Source organism: Peromyscus maniculatus, chromosome 5 (genome assembly GCF_049852395.1).
Source record: "Peromyscus maniculatus bairdii isolate BWxNUB_F1_BW_parent chromosome 5, HU_Pman_BW_mat_3.1, whole genome shotgun sequence".
NCBI classification, from domain to species: domain Eukaryota; kingdom Metazoa; phylum Chordata; class Mammalia; order Rodentia; family Cricetidae; genus Peromyscus; species Peromyscus maniculatus.
The window spans coordinates 121802789-121825802 of NC_134856.1; the positions used below are offsets into that span (position 1 = coordinate 121802789).

A 23014-nucleotide genomic window follows, 5' to 3' on the forward strand; every position below is an offset into this window, starting at 1 on the left:
GATGCCTACAATTTCCAGACAACCTGAATCCAAACCAAACAAACCAGCAATATTGTTTCTGTACAAATGAAAGGACACCAGAACCAGCCTGAAAGAGATGTCTATGAGGGACAGCTTATCATCTCCCTGTCAGCCTCTGTCCTCTGTCCCATCAGGGGCAAGGGTAGGGAGGAGTATGTCGAATGAATTAGATGCCGCCTTGTCTGTCTTCAGGACAATGTGGAACTGAGCACTAGGGCCGAGAAGAGAAGGTGAATCCTTCCCATCCAAATATGGGGGCTTGAATCAGACAGGACACTAGAGAGAAAGTGTATGTAATGTGAGACGTGAATCTTAGCCCTTTAATGACATGTAATAGAACTCTAAAGCACTGGGGTGTAGACGGATTTTCCTTTGGGCCCCCAGCTCAAAAAAATGACAGAGACTTACTATTAATTATGAAAGCTCGGCCGATAGTTTAGGCTTGTCCCACTAGCTCTTATAACCTAAAAACACATTTCAATTCATCTACGCGTTGTCACGTGACTCTTAGCTTTTACCTCTCCTCCTGCATTCTCTCAGCATCTGGCTGGCGACTTTGCCTTTCTTCTTCCCAGAGCTCTCTCTGTCCAGAAGTCCCTGCTATACCTTCTACCTGGCTATTGGCTGTTTAGCTTTTTATTAAACTAACCACAGTGACACATCTTCACACAGTGTAAAGGAATATTCCACAACCCTGGGCCTGCACACCACCCTCAGTGCATCTGATCCCCAGGGGCTTATCACAGTCAGCCCTAGTTGCTGCTTGGATGGAAGAAAGTTCTGAGTGTGGTGGTGGGGATTGTTATGATATGGCACAGGCCTTGGCGGGTTGGGCCAAAGTGCCCCACGGATGAGGGAGACATGCCGTGCAGATGCAGTGGCAGGTGGCGTGGTGCAGTGGAAAGTTACTCACACCATACAGGCATGGCATCAACGTGGAAAGTTTATTATAATGGGGTGGGCAGGGAAAGAGAAAGAGAAAGGGAGGAGAAGAGGGAAAGTGGAAGTGTGTGCTACCTCATGGCGAGAAAAGGGGAAAAGGAAAAGATGAAGAAAGAGGGAGGGGCTTTCCCTTAAAGGAGGCTTTCACATAAAATGACCTCAGGATGCTGGGCGGCCTCAGGGCGTGGTTCAGAATGCTAACAGTGATGGTTTTGTTCAAGAAGATGCATGCAAGGGAAACTTTGAGTGGTTAACCCAAGGACAGCAAAATGACCTCGTAGAGTAGACTGAGTGACTTCAAGTTGAAGTTAGGAATAAGTAGCCTCAGTAAAGACGAAAAAGGAGACCCAGCTTAGGGAGAGAAGACAGTCAGTTCATATGACACAATTTAGCAGCTGAGCTGAGGTAAAAGACGAGGCTAAAAAAGATTTAATTTATTATTTTTGATTATGTGTAGGTGTGTGTTTTTGCATGTGGGTATGTGTATGTGCATACAGGTACCCTTGGAGGCCAGAGCTGGGATCCCTTGGAGCTGGAGTTACAAACAGTTATGAGCTCCTGATACGGGTGCTGGGAACCGAACCCAGGTCCTTTGGAAGAGTAGCAAGTGCTCTTAAGCACTGAGACATCTCTCCAGCCACCAAAGCATAGGACTTCTAGGTTGTAATGCAATGTTCTTTTTAATTTTGATTTTATCTTTAAAATTATGTGTATGTCAACTTAAGTAAAGCATAGCTCTCTGAACAGATGAAGATAGGTCTCTTCTGTATCCCAGAATCTAATCAATATTTATATGTATGATTCAGCTATCATTTGGCTTAAAAGGGCTTATTGGGAAATGTTATCATTTATACTATTTTCTACAGAGAAAATATTTTACTGTTTAAAATAACCCTGGACTTTTAAATTAACCTGTTTTTATGTTCAGGCAAAAACAAACAAACAAACAAACAAATAAATCAATAAAATAAAACAAAAAATTATGTGTATGTGTATGGGATACACATACACGCACACACAGTGTGGGGTGCCCATGGAGGACAGAGCTGTCAGATCCCCTTGGAGCTGGAGTAACAGGTGGTTACAAGCTACCCAATGTGGGTGTCAGAAACCAAACCTGTGTCATCTGCAAGAGAATCAGCCCTCTCCACTGCTGAGCCATCTCTCTAGCCTCAGTACAGGAGTCATTGTGTACTTAGTGTTTCTCTTAGTGTCTTCTGGAATATTCTAGATATTGGAGTAAAAGAGCAATAAGAATATGCTGTTGGAGCTGGAGAGATAGGTCAGCTGTTAAGAGCACTGGCTGATCTTCCAGAGGAGCTGAGTTCAATTCCCAACACCCCCATGGCAGCTCACAACTGTCTGTAACTCCAGTTCCAGGGAATCTGACACCTTCACATAGACACTTATCCAGGCAGAACATCGATGCACATAAATAATCAATAATGCACATAAATAAATAAATCTTATATATATATATATATATATATATATATATATATATATATATATATATATATATATATATACTGTTGTCTGTGTTGACTAAAACTGAGTAGTAGGTTATCCAGGCAAAACACTGATGCACATAAATAATCAATAATGCACATAAACAAACAAACAAACAAACAAATAAATCTTCTAAAAAAGAAGATATACTGTTGTCTGTGTTGACTAAAACTGACTAGTAGGTCCCAAGGAGAATTCCCTTTTCCAGTGCTTAGATGATGCTGTTTAGTTCTCAGACGAACAATTTTATAGATAAGCTACAGAACAGAAAACATCACCACTGTCTAAAAAGAGATAGTTTCATCACACCTTGCTATGTTGTTGAATTTTTGAAGCAGCTTAATTTTTCATTTAAAAAATATATATGCATTGAAATCCCTTGCAACATTGTTTACTATATTTGTTTGCTTGGTTTGGATTTTCTTTTCTTTTTTTTTTTTTTAAGTGGGGTCTTGCTATGTAGTTTAAGCTAGCATGAAAAGCATGGTCTTCCTGCCTCGGTCTCCTGAGTGCTGAGGGCCAGCTTGGGAGGATCACCACCAATCCCCATCTCAGTACAAAGGTGTTTTCATACTTGCATCTACCTCCACAACCAAGGATGATTCTGTCAGTCTGAAGATGCTCTGTGCCACTTCTCATGGACAGGCCCTCCCCTAAAACTCCTGGGGGCCCTCACCTGTTTCCCACCACAATGACTTTTACCTTTTCCAGAATGTTGTTAAAAGGGAAATCAAAGAAGTCAGTCCTGGCCGGGCGGTGGTGGCGCACGCCTTTAATCCCAGCACTCGGGAGGCAGAGCCAGGTGGATCTCTGTGAGTTCGAGGCCAGCCTGGGCTACCAAGTGAGTTCCAGGAAAGGCGCAAAGCTACGCAGAGAAACCCTGTCTCGAAAAACCAAAAAAAAAAAAAAAAGAAGTCAGTCCTGGTGCTGCACACCTGTAATCCCAGCACCTGGAAGGTGTGAACAGTAAGATTGTGAATTCCTTCAAGGCCGGCTACATAAAGAGACAATGTAGCCACTGGGGCCTGGAAAGACAGCCTCTTATTCTTAAAAAAAAAAAAAAAAAGTTCCCTTGGAATATTTGTTGGTGAATATGATTTCCAGCCGCTTCCCTGGCAGTTTTAGTATCCATTAAGTATTTGTTTCTTTGGGGTCACTTCCCCCAGATGTCTTCTCCATAAATGACAGAACAGTTTGGTATCTCACTTGGGATTAAGCCAATACAAAGTCTCTTAGCCAGCCAGTGACTATATTAGGTGTTCGGGACCCCAGTGTAGCTCTGAGCCTTTCTCAGGCTGAGCTTTTAAGCACAAAAAGACATATTCTGGGTTGATACACTGTGGATGGATTGTTTTTGGAGGCCGGGCCGCGCCAGCTCACAAAAAAATTGACTTGTATTAATTATGAAAGCTCGGCCTTAGCTTAGGCTTGTTTCTAACTAGCTCTTATAACTTAAATTAACTCATTTTTATTAACTTACTTTCTGCCTCGTGGCTTTATTATCTCATCTCCGTACTTGCCCATCCGGCTTGCTCTGCCTCTCCTGGTGTCTCTACCTTCTTTTTCCCAGTGTCCTCTCTGCCTGGAAATTCTGCCTCGCTATTGGCCATTCAGCTTTTTATTAAACCAATCAGAGTGGCACATCTTCACGGTGTGCAAAAAGATTATTCCACAACAACACACCTCAACACACCTCAGGTAAAAAGAACAGTTAGCCAGAAGCAGAGCTACGGAAGCCAAAAAGCGAGGCTAGTCTAACATTTAGAGACTTTCCCGGAACTACGGATGTCGATGGATTAGGTCTTTGTTTTCATTTTGGCAGGCAGTGCCGTCTACATGCTGAGTTTTGTGGCCTGAATGGTACTTCCATCATGGAGTCAGTTGTGCTGAGGTCTGGGCACCAGTACAGTATTACATATGGAAACTGTACACATCAGAATGGAACAGATCACTGCGTTCTCTGTTTCGGTTTGAGGCTGCTGGGAAGTGCTGGGGTTCTAGGATGATGTGTGTGCACTACCACACCCAGTTTAATGCAGTGCTGGAGATTGAACTCACGGCCTTACGCCTGCTAAGTACACGTTCTACCAAGTGAGCTACATCCCCAGCCTCAGCTCACTGAGGTTTCTCTGCTTCTTACCTGTTCAGCTCCTGTGAGAAAGCGCGTCCTCAGTACTTCTGGCACCGTTGAGGGTTCCCTTCCAGCCCCTTCCCACTGGCATGACTATTCTGATCCCATACATGTCTGGTCCTGTGTTGTTGTATAATGTCATTCTAAAATTACTTATTTTTTATTTTATGTGTGGTATGTCTGTACCCTTATGTACCTAATGTGTCCTCAGAGGCTGGAGGGCATGGGCTCCTGCAGAACTGGAGTTGCAGGTGATGGTAAGCTAACATCCATGTGGGGTGCTGGGAACTGAACCCTGTGCTCTCAAATGCTGAGCCATCTCTCCAGCCCCCCGTGCTCTGTGAGTTCTAATTGAAGCCTGGTGCTTTTCATCCCAAAGTTCGGACTCAATGGATGTTTGGGTGGGAAAGCTGCAGGCCTAGGTTTCTTCATTGCTGCATGCTTCCTGAGGACTGGGCATAGGAAGGGTACCCATGATTCCCAGGCCCAGGGCAAGACCTTTCTCTTGTGGTTCTTCTCTTTTTAAGTTAGCTGGCAGAGCACTACAAATAGACCTGTTCTGCTGTTTTGCAGACAAGGCTAGGCTCGTTCTAGACAGAGACGTGGTTCCCAGAACTAACAACCTATATATATCCCAGTGTGTGCAGCAACAAATGGCGTCCGCCACTGACCTTCAACAGCTTTTGACGAGGGTTGGACTGTAAATCGGGGTTAAAATTAGACAACCACCCTGTGTGCGCGAGTTTTTATTTGATTGTTTGTACATGGATGGGGGCGTGGTTACAGGTTGTAAATGAACTCTTGAATTGCGGTCCAACCTCGTGTAGCCTGGTGCCTTGTTTTGAAGGTGAAGAAGGCACTGTGTGTAAAGCAAGAACGATAATCTACTAACAGAGTCAGGAAGGGCTTTCCCCCAGGCAGTAAAACAAACCGCACCAGCCAGGCGGGTCTGGTGACTAGGAAAGCAGGACTCTGCGGCAGGTGGTACAGCAACACTGCACGTTTCATTGACAGTCTCAGAAAACCCAGTCAATACCACATTGAAAACACCTGACCCAAGCTGTACATAAACATTCGAGCTCTATCTAAAGACACAGACTGCAGGAAAGTCCTAACCAGCAGACTCTCCCGGGTTTCCAGAATCCAGTCAGACTTATGTTCTCAGGAAATTTTTTTTTTTTTTTTTTTTTTTTGGCTCACAAGCCCAGCAAAAGTCTAAATGTATATGAGACGCCTGAACTCTGAGTTAAAGAAACCTAACACAGCCTGGTAGTGGTGGCGCATACCTTTAATCCCAGCACTCGGATGGCACAGACAGATCTCTGAGTTCAAGGCCAGCCTGGTCTACAGAGTGAGTTCTAGGACAGACTCAAAACCAAGAAACCCTGTCCCAAAAAACCATCTACATGGCAGGTGAATCTCTGAGTGCAGGGCCATTTTGTCTACATAGTAAATTCCAGGTTAGACATGGATAGAAAATAAAGAGACCTTCTCTCAACCTTGTCCACTAAAGGTAACTTTTAAAAGGTTATTTGCCACCTATGTTCAGTATAGACTAATTAGCTAGTTAACAGTCATATAATTGGGGTTGGGAGTGTAGATCAGTGGTAAGCTATGTGCTAAGCACCTGGCCTCAATACCATACACACACACACACACACACACACACACACACACACACACACACACGTGCTGAGCTTGAAGTGACATAGGAGTATTTCTTTGTGCAAAAAATGCATGCTTTATGAAATAACATTCTCTCATGTGCACTTGCTCTGCCATATATGAATATATTTTAGGAAGTTTCTACTGCATTAGGCTTCCATGCTGCCTCTCAAATGCCCCTAAATTTTAAGTCTCTCCCTATTATTCCCTCCTGCATCTTCCTCTCCTTCTGCTCTCCCCATCTGATCCTCCCATTCCAGCCCCATCCATCCATGTCTGTCTATTCTACTTCCCCTTTCTAACGAGATCTACCTGGTCTCTCCAGTCCCTTACTCTATACCTACCCTCTATGGGTCTATGGATTGTAGCTTGGTTATCATTGACTTAATACCTAATATCCACATATAAGTGAATACATATCGTATTTGTCTTTCTGGGTCTGGGATACCTCATTCAGGATGATTTTATCTAATTCCATCATTCATTTTGCCTACAACTTTCATCATGTCATGGTTTAATGGCTGAGTGATTCTCCATTGTGTAAATGTACCACATTTTCTTTATCTGTTCTTCTGTTGTAGGTCATCTAGGTTGTTTCCAATTTCTGGTTATTATAAATAGAGGAGCAATGAGCAAGTTGGAGCAAGTGTCTCTGTGGCAGGATGAAGCATCCTTTGGTTATTATGTCCAAGGGTGGTATAGCTGGATCTTGAAGTAGATTGATTCCGCCACACTGATTTCCACGGTGGCTGTATGAGTTCGCACTCCCACCAGCAATGTGTGTGTGTTTCTCTTACTCCACATGCCACTTGTTTAGCTATTCTTGCAGGTGTAAGAGGAAATCTCCAAGTAGTTTCCATTTGCATTTCCCTGGCGGCTAATGGTGTTGAAGATTTCTTTAAGTGTTTCTCAGCCATTTGAGTTTTCTCTTCTGAGAATTCTGTCTAGATCTGTACCCCATTTTAAATTGGGTTGTTTTCCTGACATCTAGCTTCTTGAGTTCTTTATATAGTTTGGATATTAGCTCTCTATCAGATGTGTAGTTAGTCAAACTCTTTTTCCATTCTGTAGGCTGCTGCTGCTTTATCTGAACGACAGTGTCCTTTGGCATGCAGAAGCTCGTCAGTTTCATGAGGTCCCATTTATTGATGGTTGTCCTTAGTGCCTGTACTATCAGTGCTCTGTTCAGGAAGTTGTCTCCTGTGCCAAGGCGTTCAAGGCTATTCCCCACTTTCTCTTCTCTCAAGTCTAGTGGATCTGGTTTTATGTTGAGGTCTTTGACGTACTTGAACTTGAGTTTTGTGCAGGTTGATAAGTATGGATCTATGTGGATTCTTTTTCATGCAGCCATTCAGTTTGACCAGCACCATTTGTTGAAGATGCTGTCTTTTTTCCTGTGTGTATTTCTAGCCTCTTTACCAAAAAATCAGGAGTCCGTACGTCTATGGATTTATAAAATCAGGAGTTTATAGTCTGTGGATTTATGTCTGGGTCTTCAGTTTGACTCCATTGATGAATGTATCTGTTTTTGTGCCAATGCCATGCTGTTTTTATTAGTATAGTTTTGTAGTACAACTTGAAATTGGGGGTAGTGATACCTCCAGCAGTTCTTTTATTATTCTGGATGGTTTTAGCTATTGTGGGTTTTGTTTTGTTTTGTTTTTCCATAAGAAGCTGAGAATTGCCTTTCAAGATCTGTAAGAATTGTGTTAGAATTTTGATGGGATTGCATTGAATCTGGGGACTGCTTTGGTAGGATGGCCATTTTTACCATGGTAATCCTACTGCTCCATGAGCATGGGAGATCCTTCCATCTTCTGATGTCTTCTTCGGTGTCTTAAAGTTTTTATCATATGTCTTTCACCTCTTGTTTAGAGTTGCCCCAAGATATTTTATATAATTTGAAACAATTCTGAAGGGTGTTGTTTCCCTGATTTCTTTCTCAGCCCTTTTGTTATCAAGGACTACAAGGGTCCACCCCTCAATAGTCCCCTCCCAGGGTCCAGGAAAAATCTACAACCAGCTGATAATTAATCTTTGATGAAAAGAAATGAATCTATGTACACAAAACTCCTTAGTCCACACACTTTATTATTCTGTGTGTGTTCTCTCTCTACAAGCTTCTATTCTGCTCTCATTTTTAGCTCTTTTCTTGCCTGATATTCATCTTCTGCTCCCTCTAAGTTCTATCTTAATTCTCTCATCTTAATTCTGCCTCATCTGGGTCCTTTTCATCTCGTTCTTACCCAGCTAGTACTTCCCCACCTGACTCTTCCTCATCTTCCATCTTGTCCACATGTTCTCTCTGGTTAAAATCCTCCTTATCCCTCCTTCTACCTCTCCGTTCTCTGTATTCTCTCAACTCTCCCTAAGTCTCTCAGGAATCCAGTTATAAACCCAAGCAATAGCAATCCTCTGGTGGAGCAAGGTCACCAGGTTAGAATTCTTAAGGGGTCATAAAGGCAGGTAAGCATTTTCCTCAGGCAGTGACCACCAGGCTTTCTTTTACAATCCAAAATGGGAGTGGTGAAAGAGGAGGTCACCTGAGTGCTAATGGCCATTAGTGTATGAAAAAGGGGATCTGTGTGCTCAATCTACATTCCTAGAAGTGGTTAGGTAAGAAGTTAGGAGTCTATAAAGTTAGTAAGGCTGTAAGAAAGGAGGGTCCGAGCTAAATTGTGTAAAGCTATTACTTAAGGTCCACCAGACCTAGGCGGTGTCTCCTTGTGGAAAATACCTTAAATCAGGAGACTAGCATGTGGTGGTCTGGACTGTTATTTCTGTTAGTCCTTGAAATTGGCTAAGGGATATCTGATTCCAGTGCGAAAGGGGAGAAATGGATGGGCTGGGGGGGGTGGGGGAGGAAGCCTTTCCTGAGCCTGTTCTCCAAATACCTGGAATGTGTATGTCCAGAGAGTGATCAGTCCACACTGTTAGCACTTTTTAGGGAAAAATCAATTGGGAAAACTATGAAGGCACACATGATTTTCATAACAGAGGACAGCTGATATATAACAAGCCAAATAACACTAAAAGCTCCTTGGAATTCGGCTTCCTCTGAAGGAATTCCTTGATCCCTTCAGGTAGTGATTTTGCCATAACCAGCTGAGATATATATATATATATATATATATATATATATATATATATATATATATATATATATATATATTCCTGTGGCCTGCAGCATTTTGTCATTTGTACATAGGCTGATTTTTTGTGAGTTAATTTTGTATACAGCTACTTTGCTTAAAGTGTTTATCAGCTGTAGGATTCTCCAGTAGAATTTGTAGGGTCACTTATGTATACTCGCACATCATCTGCAAATAAAGATACTTTGACTTCTTCCTTTCCAATTTGTATCCCCTTGATCTCCTTCAGTGAGTTGTCTTAGTGTTCTAGCTAAGACTTCAAGTACTGTATTGAATAAGTATGGAGCGAGTGGACAGCCTTGTCTTGTTCCCGACTTTCGTGGAATTGCTCTGAGTTTCTCCCCATTTAAGTTGATACTGGCTATGGGCTTGCTGTAAACTGCCCTTATGTATAGGTATTGTCCCCTGTATATCTAATCTCTTCAGGACTTTTATCATAAAGGGGTGTTAGATTTTGTCAAGGGCCTTTTCTGCATCTAATGAGATGACCATGTGGTTTTGGTCTTTTAGTTTGTTTACATAGTGGGTTACATTTATCAATTTATTATTTGTAGGCATTAGGTTTTATAGTATATGTGTATTTTCACTTTGATCTGTTTGTACTTTTATACATTATTTACATTCACCCTTGTTACCCTTTTTTCCAAAGCTGTAGAGAAATCACTTGAGAGGGAAAATTAGATCCATAAAGCGAATGAGAGGCCAGGAACAGCTAATTTAGGTAAACTGAAAAATAAACAGCTGCTTCTTCAGATGTTACTTTTTAAATTCCTGAAACGTGAAACTAAAACTTCTAAGATTTAATTAAAAAATAAATAAACTTGTGGTGATATATTGTTCCCCCCCCAATATATTGTGTACCCTAATAAAACTTATCTGGCGTCAGAGAACAGAACAGTCACTAGATTAGACATAGAGGCCAAACAGTGGTGGCACACACACACACACACACACACACACACACACACACACACACACACACACACACACACACATACACACACGCCATCTGGATCTCTGTGAGTTCAAGGCCACACTGGGAACAGAGCCAGGCATGGTAGCACACACCTTTAATCCCGGCACTTGAGATCTCATGTCTTGCTTGGGAAAGACACATGTTTTTAATCCTAGGAAGTGATGGTAGGAAGCAGAAAGATATATAAAGTGTGAGGACCAGGAACTAGAGGCTTTTAAGCTTTTAGGCTTTTAGCTGAGATCCTTTTGGGTGAGGACTCAGAAGCTTTCAGGCTGAGGATTCATAGAAATAGGATCCGATGAGGAGCTGTTGAGGTGAGGTTGGCTGTGGCTTGTTCTGCTTCTCTGATCTTTCAGAATTCACCCCAATATCTGACTCTAGGTTTTTTATTAGTAAAGACCATTTAGCGATTTGTGTTACATAAAGTCTCTTCTCCCTGAGGTTCAGCACTTGGTGTTGTGGAAGGGCAGCATAGCTAATCCTGCAGAGTGTCTGTCCTGCAGGGACAGAGGTCCGGGAAGCCTGGGAGTCCGGCAGGTGTGACGGCAAACGCCCGTCACCTCAACACTCGAGGGGCTGGAGCGGGAGGGCCCTTAAATTTTGAGGTCAGATTGGACTATTTGGTGAGGCTCAGATCAGCCTAAAGTTCAGAGTTAGACTCTGTCTAAACACATCCCCTCCCAACAAACAAACAAAACCGCCAACCAGGGAACGTCGCTGGGGGCACTTACTAGCACATGTAAGATCTGAGTGGCTTTCCCAGGACCTCAGGGGAAAACATCAAAGCGAATTCCATTTTGGCCTTTAGAAAAGGGGGTGGGGACTGGGAAGGGAAGGCTCAGCAGGCGAAGTGCTTGCCTTGGAACTGGAGGAGCTGAATCGATCCTTAGAGCTCCCAGAAAAAAAAAACAAACCCAAGGTGGGAGCCAGCTTTGGTATAGTGCCCCACACCCTTAGTCCCAGCACTCAGGAGGCAGAGGCAGGAGGATCTCTGTGAGTTGGACATATTGAGTTCCAAGACAACCCAGCCCACAGAAGCCTTTTCTTAAAAAAAAAAAAAAAAAAAAAAAATCAACCGATCAAGCGATTGATCCACCTGAAGCGAGGTTTGCTTCTACTCTCCACACTGGAGTGGCAGGGACCAGAGGACCAGGGACCAGTAGGTCACACAGTCAGGCAGACTACCAGAATGGCCTACGGGAGAGCTTATCTGAAAGGAAGCAGTGAGATTCCTGAGGGTGGCACACAAGGATGTCCTCTGGCTGCCCCAAGCACACAGGCACAAAAATACATAACTAAAAATAGCAGCAGTTGGTCCTAATCCAGATCCCCAAGAGGGAGCTCAGGCTTTGTCTCTTTGTGACAGGGTCTCCGAGTGTATGTGGCCCAGACGTGCCTGGGAATGACAATCCTCCTGCCTCATCCTCTCCAGGGCTGGGATCACGTTCTTGTGCAACACCAGTGTGGAGGCCCCGGGATGGTTGTTTGTTTTTCAGAGTTCCTCGGATGCTTCTAGCGTGCTGCCGCCTTGAGGAAACACGTGAGTGTAGAAGCTGGATGCAGGGATCCAAGCCTGAAGGACAGGGCCTGCAGAGATGGTTGAGAGCATAAGACCCCTCTGGCCTCCCCCCCCCCCCCCCCCCCCGTGCGCACCCCACCCGTGTGCACATAATTAAAAATAAAAAAACAACATTTAAAACATTGAAAAATGGAAGCTGCTGGTGTGTCAACTTGGCCCTTCATTCCGTCCTCACCAACTGCTGCTGCTTTTAAAAATCAGCCAAGTTTGCTAGAAAAACAAACAAAAGAAAAGAAAACTTCCCCTCAAGTACCGCCAGAGCTCTGAGTGGTCTTTGGCCAGTGGGACCTGAGCCCTCCCCACATGGTTCTTCAGCAGACACCCTCCCCCAGCCTTACCCTCACCCCATCTGCTTCTTTTGGTAGCCTGAAGGGAGAGCCATTATCAACAACTTGTGATTTCATGTCATTTTGCTCGTTTTTTGAGACAGGGCCTTAAAACCCCCTGTCTCAAAAAACAAGGTGGATAATGTGTGAGGTTGCCTTCTCACACACACACACACACACACACACACACACACACACACACTCACGCAACTCACTCATACACACACACAATCATACACACTCTCATGTACACTCACACACACCCACACACACACTCTCTCACACACTCTCACACACACTCATACACACTCACACACACACATACACACATACACTCTCACACACTAATACACACTCTCTCTCGCACACACACATATTCAGAACTAAGGCACTTGACTAGGTTAGCACAGGGTTCACTTCCTACTACTGGTAAAACAACTGTGATGTGTATGTGTGTGTGTGTGTGTGTGTGTCTGTGTGTGTGTCTGTGTGTCTGCCTGTGTCCCACCAGCACCTACTCTAGGACATAGGAAGTATGCAAGAAAGAATTTAGATAGGTTTTATTTTAAGGTAAGTTTTTATGTTGAAATAAAATCAACAAGCTGGTCTAGCTGCAGCTCAGCGGTAGAATGGCGGTTCGGCCCGGAGGAAACCCTAGCAAACTCCCACCGGACCCCAGGCCACATCGGCTCACCCCTCCACACTCCGAGTCCCATCTATTCTCTGGGTTCTGGTTTATACAGATTGGCAACAAGGTGGGGTATATCAGAACATTTACAAAATCACTTGGATTCTAAAACTCTTGTGGCGGGGAGGTGGGGGTGGGTGGGGGAGACTGGGGGGTCCCTTTATCTGTCCCGCCCTTCTCTTCTCACAGCTGGAGAAGAGTCCATTTGTTAGCAGTTACCAGATAAATGCAAAGATTCTATCGTGGATGCTAGGGGACTGTTTAGGGACTGAAAAGCTGTAGAATACACCCACTGTAAACAAAACAGGTCTTTGTGTGCCAGATGCTCACTGGTCACATTTATAATCAGGACAGGGTCTAGGTTACTTGACACCACATCCCTGTTATTAGCATTCACCCTGTTTACTGTTAAAGATAATCAGCAGTGACGTTTCCTATTTTTTCTTTTGTTGAATTATTAGCATAGTCACAGACCCAACTACTACATCAATAATTTAGATACATATTAATAAACTTTGTTACGAAGTCTTAACATTACAGACATTTTTCAAAATAAAGCAAACTGCTATTTCCTTGACTCACTTTTGTTTTTTGTTTTGTTTCTGTTTTTGCTTTGTTTTTGTTTGTTGTTTTCAAGACAGGGTTTCTCTGTGTAGCCCTGGCTGTCCTGGAACTCACTCTGTAGACCAGGCTGGCCTCGAGATCCACTTGCCTCTGCCTCCTAAGTGCTGGGATTAAAGGCATGGGCCACCACTGCCCAGCCTGACTCACATTTTTTTAAAGATTTATTTATTTATTTTTATTTTATGTGCATTGGTGTTTTGCCTGCATGTGTGTCTGTGTGAGGGTGTCAGGTTCCCTGGACCTGGAGTTACAGACAGTTGTGAACTGTCCTGTGGGTGTTGGGAATTGAACTCAGGACCTCTGGAAAAGCAGCCAGTGTTCTTAACCGCTGAGCCATCTCTTGCTCTCCTTGACTTACATTTTACACGCAAGTGTTTATACACAGTTTATTACCTTTACACAAATTGATACTCTGTGTGTGTCACTTTGTTTTCTGTTTATATAATGAAGGGTGACCTTGAGCCTCATAGGACAGTTGCCAATACACGCAGAGATGTTTAATTGACACACTGGGATTGGAGGATTGCCCCTGGGCAGTGGCCAGGGCTGTGGCTAAATTTCCTGCAGTATACAGGGCATCCCACAATAGAGAATCATATAGAAGTTGTTGTGGGTTGGAGGTAAAATGTCTTCTGAGGGCTCGTGTGTTGAAACATTTGGTCCTCTGCTGGTACCGCTGTTTGAAGATTGCGGAACCTTTAGGGGAGGGAGACTTGATAGAGGACGTCCATCACTGGGGGTGGGCTTTGAGGTTTTATAGCCCGTCCCACTTACTGTTCCTCAGTACTTCCTGAGTGTGGTTGCAGACTGACAGACCCATCTTTTGGGAACTGTAAGCCAAAGTGATCTTTTTCTCTCTTAAGTTGTTTTTGCCCTTGTATTTCATCATAGCAATGGAAACATACACGGTTCCTGAGATTTTAATAGGATTTTGTCTTCAAACTTTTATGAAGTATTAATTGCTAAACATAGTACACACGTTGTGTCTCTTTTTACAAGTCGCCTGTCTCTCTCCATTGCTTCCACATCTGCAAATTCAACCAACTACAGACCGAAAGTACTAAGAAGAGAATAATCAGAGCTCTATGGAGCGTGTACCAACATTTGTTCCCTGAACAACATGGGATGAGAACTATGAACACAGTATTACATTCTGTGGCTAATCTACAGGATCCAAAGACAAGTTGTTTCAGATGTTGCTGGAGTTACCAGACCCTGAGCCCTGACACCCTTGATAATAAGCCTGGCTCAGCCACCCCACTCTCTGTCAGCCAGTTAAACAACTGACCATGAAAAGCAGCAAAAGGAGCTTTAGTCAATGTTGGCTACATTCAGAAGGACAGAGAGGTTCACCCCCAAGTCTATTCTCTCCTCCTGGTATGAGGTTTAGGTAGAAGTGGAGGGTTCGAGGCACAGGAAGCTAAGTGGATCCTGGACAAGGTGTGGTTTGGTCCATCATTGTCTCTTCTGAGTCCTCCTGCAAGGTTGCAGGAATCTGTTCCTAGGAGACATGTTCCCCTCTGACTGGCACCAGGTTCTGCCAGCATGAAATTCCTGGGGAAATCCCAATTCCTTGGGGAGTGTTGTTTCAGTAGTCAGATAGCCAGAGGGAAGGACATAGCTGTCTCTAGAATATCCTTAAGCCAGCCATGATGGCGCACGCCTCTAACCCCAGCACTCGGAAGGCAGACGCAGGTGGATCTCTGTGAGTTTGAGGATAATCTAGTCACTACAGAGAGTTGCAGGACAGCCAGGACTACATAGAGAGACCCTGTCTGGGGGGGGGGGGGGGGCAATAACAACAACAAAAACAGACGATCCTGTTTTGTGCCAGACCAGTTATATGGGCAGAGCCTACACCATTTTCTATGAGGGACTTGAGCATCTTCAGATTTTGGTATCCGGAGAAGCAGGGAGAGAGGATCCTGGATCCAATCCCCCAAGGACAGGTAGAGATGGCTATACTGACAAAATCCCACCAGGATTTGTCACACCTTGCCTTCAAAAGAGTAATTAGTTGTTTAAAGTCCAACAACTAATAATAGCAGACAGACAAGTCCTGACTTCAGAATTGTGTATCAGTCAGTATGGGTAATAATGTCATAGTCAATAGCCCCATAGATCTGTATCTTCCAAAAATTATTTTCTCACCTTATTTTGAAGGAATTGGTTTGAATGGACAAAGGCAGAGTGCAGTTATGGTAGTTTTTCCTGCTGGTTAGCCAAGCTTGTTCTAGAATTGTCTCATTGTCTAGCACCAACATTAAATTGTGAGACATCCCTTTTAATATTTGATATTTAAATTCCCATGTGTCTAACAAGTGAGTGTCAAAGGACATATCTGAGCTCGAATCAAGCAATTCCTGGAACTTACTATCATGCACGAGTCTCCCCAAGTGAGGAGGAAGCTCTGGGGAGATAATGAGCAAAATGAGGTTCATATAAATAGAGCTCAAATTTCAAAGAATCACATCCATTTATTTAACAAACACAGTTATTTGACCAGTAAAGGCTGAGACCCAACAAAAACATTCCAGGTCACTCTGCAAACCTTATCTCAAATGTTCTATTTACAGAAGCCTATGAAGAGCAAATGAGAGAATTGGATTTTTTGGTGAAAATGTTTTCTCTGATAACATTGACAATCTTCTTTTTGCCTTATCCTGGAAATAATGAGAAAAATGAACCTTTGTTAGGTTTCTTGTAAGTCAAAGATAAACTCTTACCCAGATGCCCTGTGGGGATCCTCCCAGCCCCCTGCCCAGTGAGCACAATAGCAGTAATAATGGGAGCAACAACAACAGCATTGAATCAGGTAGACAGCAGTTATTTCCCATCACAGTATTCAGAAGACACTTTAGTCATTTTTTTTTTTTTTTTTTTGAGACAGCATCTCATATATCCCAGGTTGGCCCCCAACTCACTAGGTGGTAGAGGATGGCTTTGAACTTCTGATCCTCCTGCCCCCTCCCCCTAGTGGTGGGATTACCAGCATTCAGGCTTTAGCCACCACACCCAGTTTATTCAGTGCTAAGGATCAAACCCAGGGCTGTGTGTATGCTAGGTAAGCATTCTACCACCTGGGTTATACCTCCAACCCCTACTTAGCACTAGATAGCAGTGTAAACAAATGCCATGCGTGTAAGCAGCCGGAGTCCTGTTTTCCGAAACTCCTGTTTGTATTATATGAATGTGGGAGAGAGATGGTGATGTAATTTTCCTCCCTGTGGGTTGCATGCACTCTAAACTAAAAGCCACTGACTTCATTCAGTCCCTTCACTGGTGCAGAAACTCTCAGACATTAAAAAATGCCCCATAATACTGAGCAGAGGACCTGGGTTTGGGCCCTAGCACCCCTGTGACAGCTCACAACTCCAATAACTCCAGGCCCCAGGGGATCCAGTGCTCTCTTCTGGCTCCTAGGATAGCAGACACATAAAATAAAAATAAATAAAAAACAAATACCTATGTCCTAGCAATGGAGCCTAATTAATTCAACTGAAGAAAGGATATAAGTGTAGTAATTTGACAACTGGAACAGATTTGAGTGAGATGGGATAAAGAGAACAGGATTAAACTTGAAACTGGATGAAGGAAGGATCTCAGAGAGGGAGGGGAAGGGAGGGTGCCATTGTGGCCTCTGGAGGGTGCCTCTTGTTTTCTTAGACTTGGTCATGCAGAGGAGTCTGCCTTCCTAGGGCGGTGCTGGTCCTATTTCAAGAAGTCTGGGTGGGGCCAAAGGTTCTGCATTTCCAGTGCGTTTCCAGGTAATACTAATGTTGCGGTCCAAGAACCACATTGGAATAGCTCTCTTTATGCCAGGGGCTACACCCTTTTCTTGCAGACTTCTCTATGCCCCAGGGGTCTATGGGAGATGGGGGCGGGGAGACAAAGTAGAATCACTCCCTCTTCTGTTAATAAATGTCATTTTATGCACAAACATGAACCACAGATAATATTTAAACCGACATGTCATCAGACAGGAAGTATAGGAGTTTGGAAATTTCATCCGCTAGAGATTAATGAGTGTATGTATCCATTCAAAAGGGAGGGAGGGAATCATTAGTTGTAAATGTACTGATCCTAACACTGGGATAATGGAATGCATTTCTCAGTTTGTGCAATCAATATTCATGAGCGTGAAAGAGAAAAATGTCTTCTCAGAAATGTACTTGCTTAAAGATTAAGAGCTGTATTGTCAGGAAGATGTTTTATTCGGTTGTCTGGTGTGGTCATTTAAACTAAATAGACTCATAAACATCACACACAGATTAGTTTGACAGAGTAAAACAAACTGAATTCCTTCCTGGCTTCCCACACTCCCCAGGCAAGTTTTAATATAAATTCTTTTCCTTTTGCTCTAGGTTATTTGAGAGTGTGTATCAAGAGCAAAATAAGGGAGCTTCTTTTTGGATAGGCAAGCGTTATGGTAACCTTTATGGTGTTTAACTCAAAGCAGCAGGAGATGGAACTGCTGTGGTTTCTGTTACATGCTTTCAAGCTTGGGGGACAAACCAAAAAGACAAAATAAGAAACGGGATTCTTACCTGGTAGAGAGCCCCAGGGTTAAAGAGCCACCCTGTTGACAGGAAAGGCTGTGACAACCGTTCCTTCTGGTTGGGAGACTTGGTACAACTCTAGATTTAGATTGGCACACAATTATCATGTGTCAACAGGGCGGCAGGACGGGACTGTTTTCTTCTGAAATGTACCTTTTTATTAATTTCTTTTAATGAGATGGATTAGTATTTTTTTGGTTTTTGTTTTTTCAAGGCAGGGTTTCTCTGGAACTGGCTCTGTAAACCAGGACTCAAGGAGATCCACCTGCCTCTGCCTCCTGACTGCTGGGAATAAAGGCGTGTGCCACCACCGCCCAGCTGAGGTGGGTTAACTTTAAATGTGCCATCCTATTAAATTTCTTTCAAAGTTTGAGCCTTAGATTTTAACCCCCTACCCTTACTGGAAAATGTCATCTTCTTCAGTAGTCAGTTTTCCATCTGAGACTGTAGTAATAAATTACATCTTAACTGTCCTGGCAGGGAAAAGATAATCCCAGAAAGGGATTTCCCACAGTTCTGACCGCCTTACAGAACAGGGCAGAAAGTCAGTGATAGGTGAGACCGCACCATAATCAAAGCTGTGGGATTATGTGCATTCCTTCCTTGGCCTCTATTTAAACCGAAACCTCGTGTCAGGACACTGAGAGACTGGCTTGGGGGGTGGGTTGGGACCCCGTCATTTGTCCTCCCAATGTGGCCACACTGAGTAAATCTTGCTCTCCTCTTCACTATGACTATTGTCTAATCATTGACTGCTATACTGGGGACAGGTAGATAAACAGTCCTAGCTTGCTGGAGCAGCAGAGCCCAAGCCTTTGCCCTAAAAAGTCCCGTAAGATTACCACAAAACTGAGAGTTTAACCGATACAGGGATTGTCTTGCTGTTCTGAGCTTGGAAGTAATGCTGCAGGGCCACTGGCTGGGCCGCGTCCCCATCTGCTTCTGGGCACCCTCCAGTCCCTTGCCTTTGCACCTGAATTCCTCACTGGGGGTCCTTCCCCTACCTTCAAATTACCGTGGCTGACCCCCTCTTTGGTCTTCCCCTCCCACTGTTACTATAAACTGAACCTGAGAAGCCCTGAATCCTCATCACAGGGTAACTAAGAGTGGATGACAGGCTGGCTTCTTTTTTGTCTGTCTTCTCTTTGCATCTGCCTCCTGGATTTTGCTTACTTCTGCACTTAAGAGGTGTCTGTCTAAAATCCGAAGCTACTAAAACTGTCTCATCTCACTGGAGGCCGAAAGGCCTAACGATAAGAGGAACAGGCCAGGTGGTGGTGGTGGTGGTGGCAGCGGCGCCTTTAATCCCAGCACTGGGGGGAGGCAAAGGCAAAGCGGATCTTGAGTTCAAGGCCAGCCTGGTCTACAAAGTGAGTTCCAGGACAGCAAGGACTAGATAGAGAAACCCTGTCTTGAAAAACAACAACAACAAAAAGGAGCAGGAGCAGCTTTCACAGCATTCTCCTCCGGGGCTCCACTCCAACGTTCCACCCAAAATGACGGGAAGTCTCTAGTGAACCTGCACTTGTGCTGAGTTCTAGGAACGGCAGAGCCTCGTAGATCTGTTTATCCCACGGTGAGATCACACCCAAGCAGGAGCAATCATCTCCTGGAACTGACTTGGCTTACCCAGCAATCAGGACTTCTTCCAGCCACCTTTCACAACCAAGGGAGAGATAATGATCAACCAGATCAGGCTTTGGCAAAAGCTAGCTTCATCGGCCTGACTGACTCTTGCCTCCATCCCACCCTTTAAATAGTTCTGCCTCTATTTAAATTGTAAGTTCATGTCAGTCCTGTTGGGGAATGTTACTCTAAGGTGTGGTACTTTTGTTTATGTTGCATTTGTTTAACTCTGTGAAGCTGTGTTGCTGTGCCTGTCTAAAACACTTGATGGTCTAATAAAGAGCTGAACGGCCACTAGTGAAGCAGGAGAAAGGATAGGCGGGGCTGGCAGGCAGAGAGAATAATTCAGGATAACCTATTTGAAGTCCAGCTGAAGAGCAACCGCCATTCCTCTTTGTTATGAAATATCATTCCGCTTTTCCATGTAATACAGCATATCCAGTTTCCAGTGTTTAGAATGTGGGAGAGAGGAGAGAGAGAGAGAGAGAGAGAGAGAGAGAGAGAGAGAGAGAGAGAGAAATACAGCATATCCAGTTTCCAGTGTTTAGAATGTGTGTGTGTGTGTGAGAGAGAGAGAGAGAGAGAGAGAGAGGGAGAGGGAGAGGGAGAGGGAGAGGGAGAGGGAGAGGGAGAGAGAGAGAGAGAGAGAGAGAGAGAGAGAGAGAGAGAGAGAGAAATACAGCATATCCAGTTTCCAGTGTTTAGAATGTGGAAGTGTATGTGTGTGTGTGTGTGTGTGTGTGTGTGTGTGTGTGTGTGTGTGTGTGTGTAAAAGGGACATTATCCTTCCTACCAAAGTATGTTTTATCATCTTAGAGTTTCCTAAGAGAGAACTGTTGCATTTTGGGTACAGATACTTGCATCATTACCTCTAAATAACGTTCTGTGTAGATTGTACTTGTCATGGTGGAAAACGCTACAGTTCTCACACCGCAGAGCGTGCCCCTTTCATACTTGTATTGATTTCTATATACTCTCAAATGCCTTGGACGTCTGGATTCTAAAGCCCTCCACCATTTCCAGTCGTGACTTTCATGTTATTTGAAGGCATAGCTGCCCTGTATGGCTCAGTGGGCCCTTTCATGGCTTACCCAGAATCTATTGAGATGGCTTGCCACTGTGTTGCTCAAATGAAACAGTGTTGCTTCCCCACAGGACATGGGGCAATGTTTGCAGAGGGTTTGGCTTGTCACGTTTGGAAGGAGAATGCCATTGCTGCCGGGTGTGTAGAACCCCAGGGAAACGACTGCCAGGCAGCACACAGCAGCCTGAAGGACAAAGAAGAGCTGTGGAGACGGAGCAGTGGGTGGGGCTCCCGGTTCTTATTGCTATTTTATCATCATTGCAGGAGTTCCCGGCGCCATGCCTAACGCATCCTGGACGGGCAACCTCAGAGCTGTAAAGTGGAATGATATGGAAGCTCAGCATGGAGGCTGCCATGGTAAGGTCTCCCGCTCTCAGGCCATACTGCCTGTTGTTGTTGGCATGGGGATCATTGTTAACTTAATAGAAGGGGTTCTTGTGCAGAGAAAGCTGGGTACCTCATCACGTTGTCTCCTGAAGATAAGTTTCCATTTCTCAGACATTCTCAACCTTAGAACTGCCAGGGAGAGATAGTACTTTCAAGTTAAAAATGAACTCTGTTCTTGCTAATTTCTGATTTCTCATTGCCCCTTGCTTACTGTTCCTTTCGGGAGTGCAGGAGCTGGGACAGGTGATGTCACGACCTTGTGACAGAGCATGCTCACACTTTGTCCCCACATCACGCTCTTCCCTCTACACACAGGCCAGGAGTGACTTGGAGAACTTCAGGTGTTTGTGACCACTCAGGCACATGGCAGGTGACATCAAGGAGAAAGGATTCTTCCCTAAATAGACAAGAACTAGAGACCCTAAGTCAACGCCTTTTGCGGCAGGGTGGGGGTGGAATGAGACAGGGTCTCGTGTATTCCAGAGTCACCCAGAACTTGCTGCGTAGCCAAGGAAGATCTGGGTTCTCCCTCTTCTGTCTCCTAAGTGCTGGGATTGCAGAGATGTGCCATTGTCCTTTCTATTGACTCTCATGAAGAAGGAATCCCATCTGGCCTGGGCATCATCCACTCCCAACACTACATAGCACATAGTGAGCAGGTGTATCTACCTGCTTATGCTGCTGTAACAACGCAGCATGATTGGACAATTTACCTATCAGACTGGAAATGCAAGATCACGTGTCACAGAATTGGCTCCTTCCTTGGCCTTTCTCCTGTGACTTTTCAATGACCTCTTCTCCCTGTATCCTCTTGGGTCTTTTGACTGTATCCTAATTCCCTCTCACAAATACCAAACACGAATGAATGAGGGAAATCTGGTAGGGAGGGCCTTACTGAGAACGTGACCTTGAGGTGATGTCCAGCACTGGGCTGTCCATTATCTGGGAGGGATCAGGGTTATAGGGGTGTGGGGGTAGCCCCTGGGAGAGTCAGGGAGAGTGGGCCTGCTGTGCTTGGGACTGGCAGGGGAGATGGTGTGTCAGAAGTGGTTGAAGAAGGGCAAAGAGTGGCCAGGCTCAGGAGTCTCAAATGCCAGTGCTGAGAGTTCAGAGCCGAGATCCATTCCACCCGCATGTTCACTGAATCTCTCTGGCTGCCGCGGTGTGTGTGTGTGTGTGTGTGTGTGTGTGTGTGTGTGTGTGTGTGTGTGTGCGCGCGCGCGCGCAAAGGAGTCACCGGAGGAGCCACCCTTCAGAGCAGTCCAGACAGGAAGACGGAAGCAGCGTGGGCCGCGGTGGTGGTTGCGGAGCATGGTGGGGACAGTTTGGAGAGGAGCAGTCGTGAAGGGATGAGACTGAGAACTTCAGTGCTATCCTGGCCTGAGAGTGACATGTGCAACCCCAGTACTCAGGAGACACGGCAATAGGATAGCTAACTGAAGGCCAGCCTGGGCTACACAGAGAAGCCCTGTCTCAGAGTCCACTGCTGACATGCTCCCTCAGCGAGGCTTACTCTAGCTGGCACTCAAAGGTGGAGGTGACAGTTCCATAGACTCCATCAGAGCTCAGAGAAGAGACGACACAAACCCAATGAGCCTCTTTCATCCCCGCGCTTCTAGAACTTACCTGTAACTCTCATGTGCTCATGCATGAACTACTCTAGGACGCTGTTTTCACTATGTCCGATGCCGTCTTATTCAAGTGCATATTTGCGCCGTTTGGTCCTAAGCAGTTTAAGCTCCCGG

General features: G+C 44.7%; 2 protein-coding genes across 2 annotated transcripts in view; both read left to right on the forward strand.

Annotated features, from left to right (window-relative positions):
• The window catches only part of Gcnt2 (glucosaminyl (N-acetyl) transferase 2 (I blood group)), a 94864-nt gene extending 82937 nt beyond the window's left edge, over positions 1–11927 (forward strand). Inside the window, exon 3 of the mRNA XM_042278390.2 lies at positions 11893–11927. Coding sequence (XP_042134324.1) covers positions 11893–11912 — 20 coding nt within the window. The 3' untranslated portion in view covers positions 11913–11927. The remainder of the gene's footprint in view (positions 1–11892) is intronic.
• The window catches only part of LOC102922433 (N-acetyllactosaminide beta-1,6-N-acetylglucosaminyl-transferase), a 48784-nt gene that overhangs the window by 22769 nt on the left and 3001 nt on the right, over positions 1–23014 (forward strand). The window contains exon 2 of the mRNA XM_006972791.4: positions 21147–21239. Coding sequence (XP_006972853.1) covers positions 21147–21239 — 93 coding nt within the window. The remainder of the gene's footprint in view (positions 1–21146; positions 21240–23014) is intronic.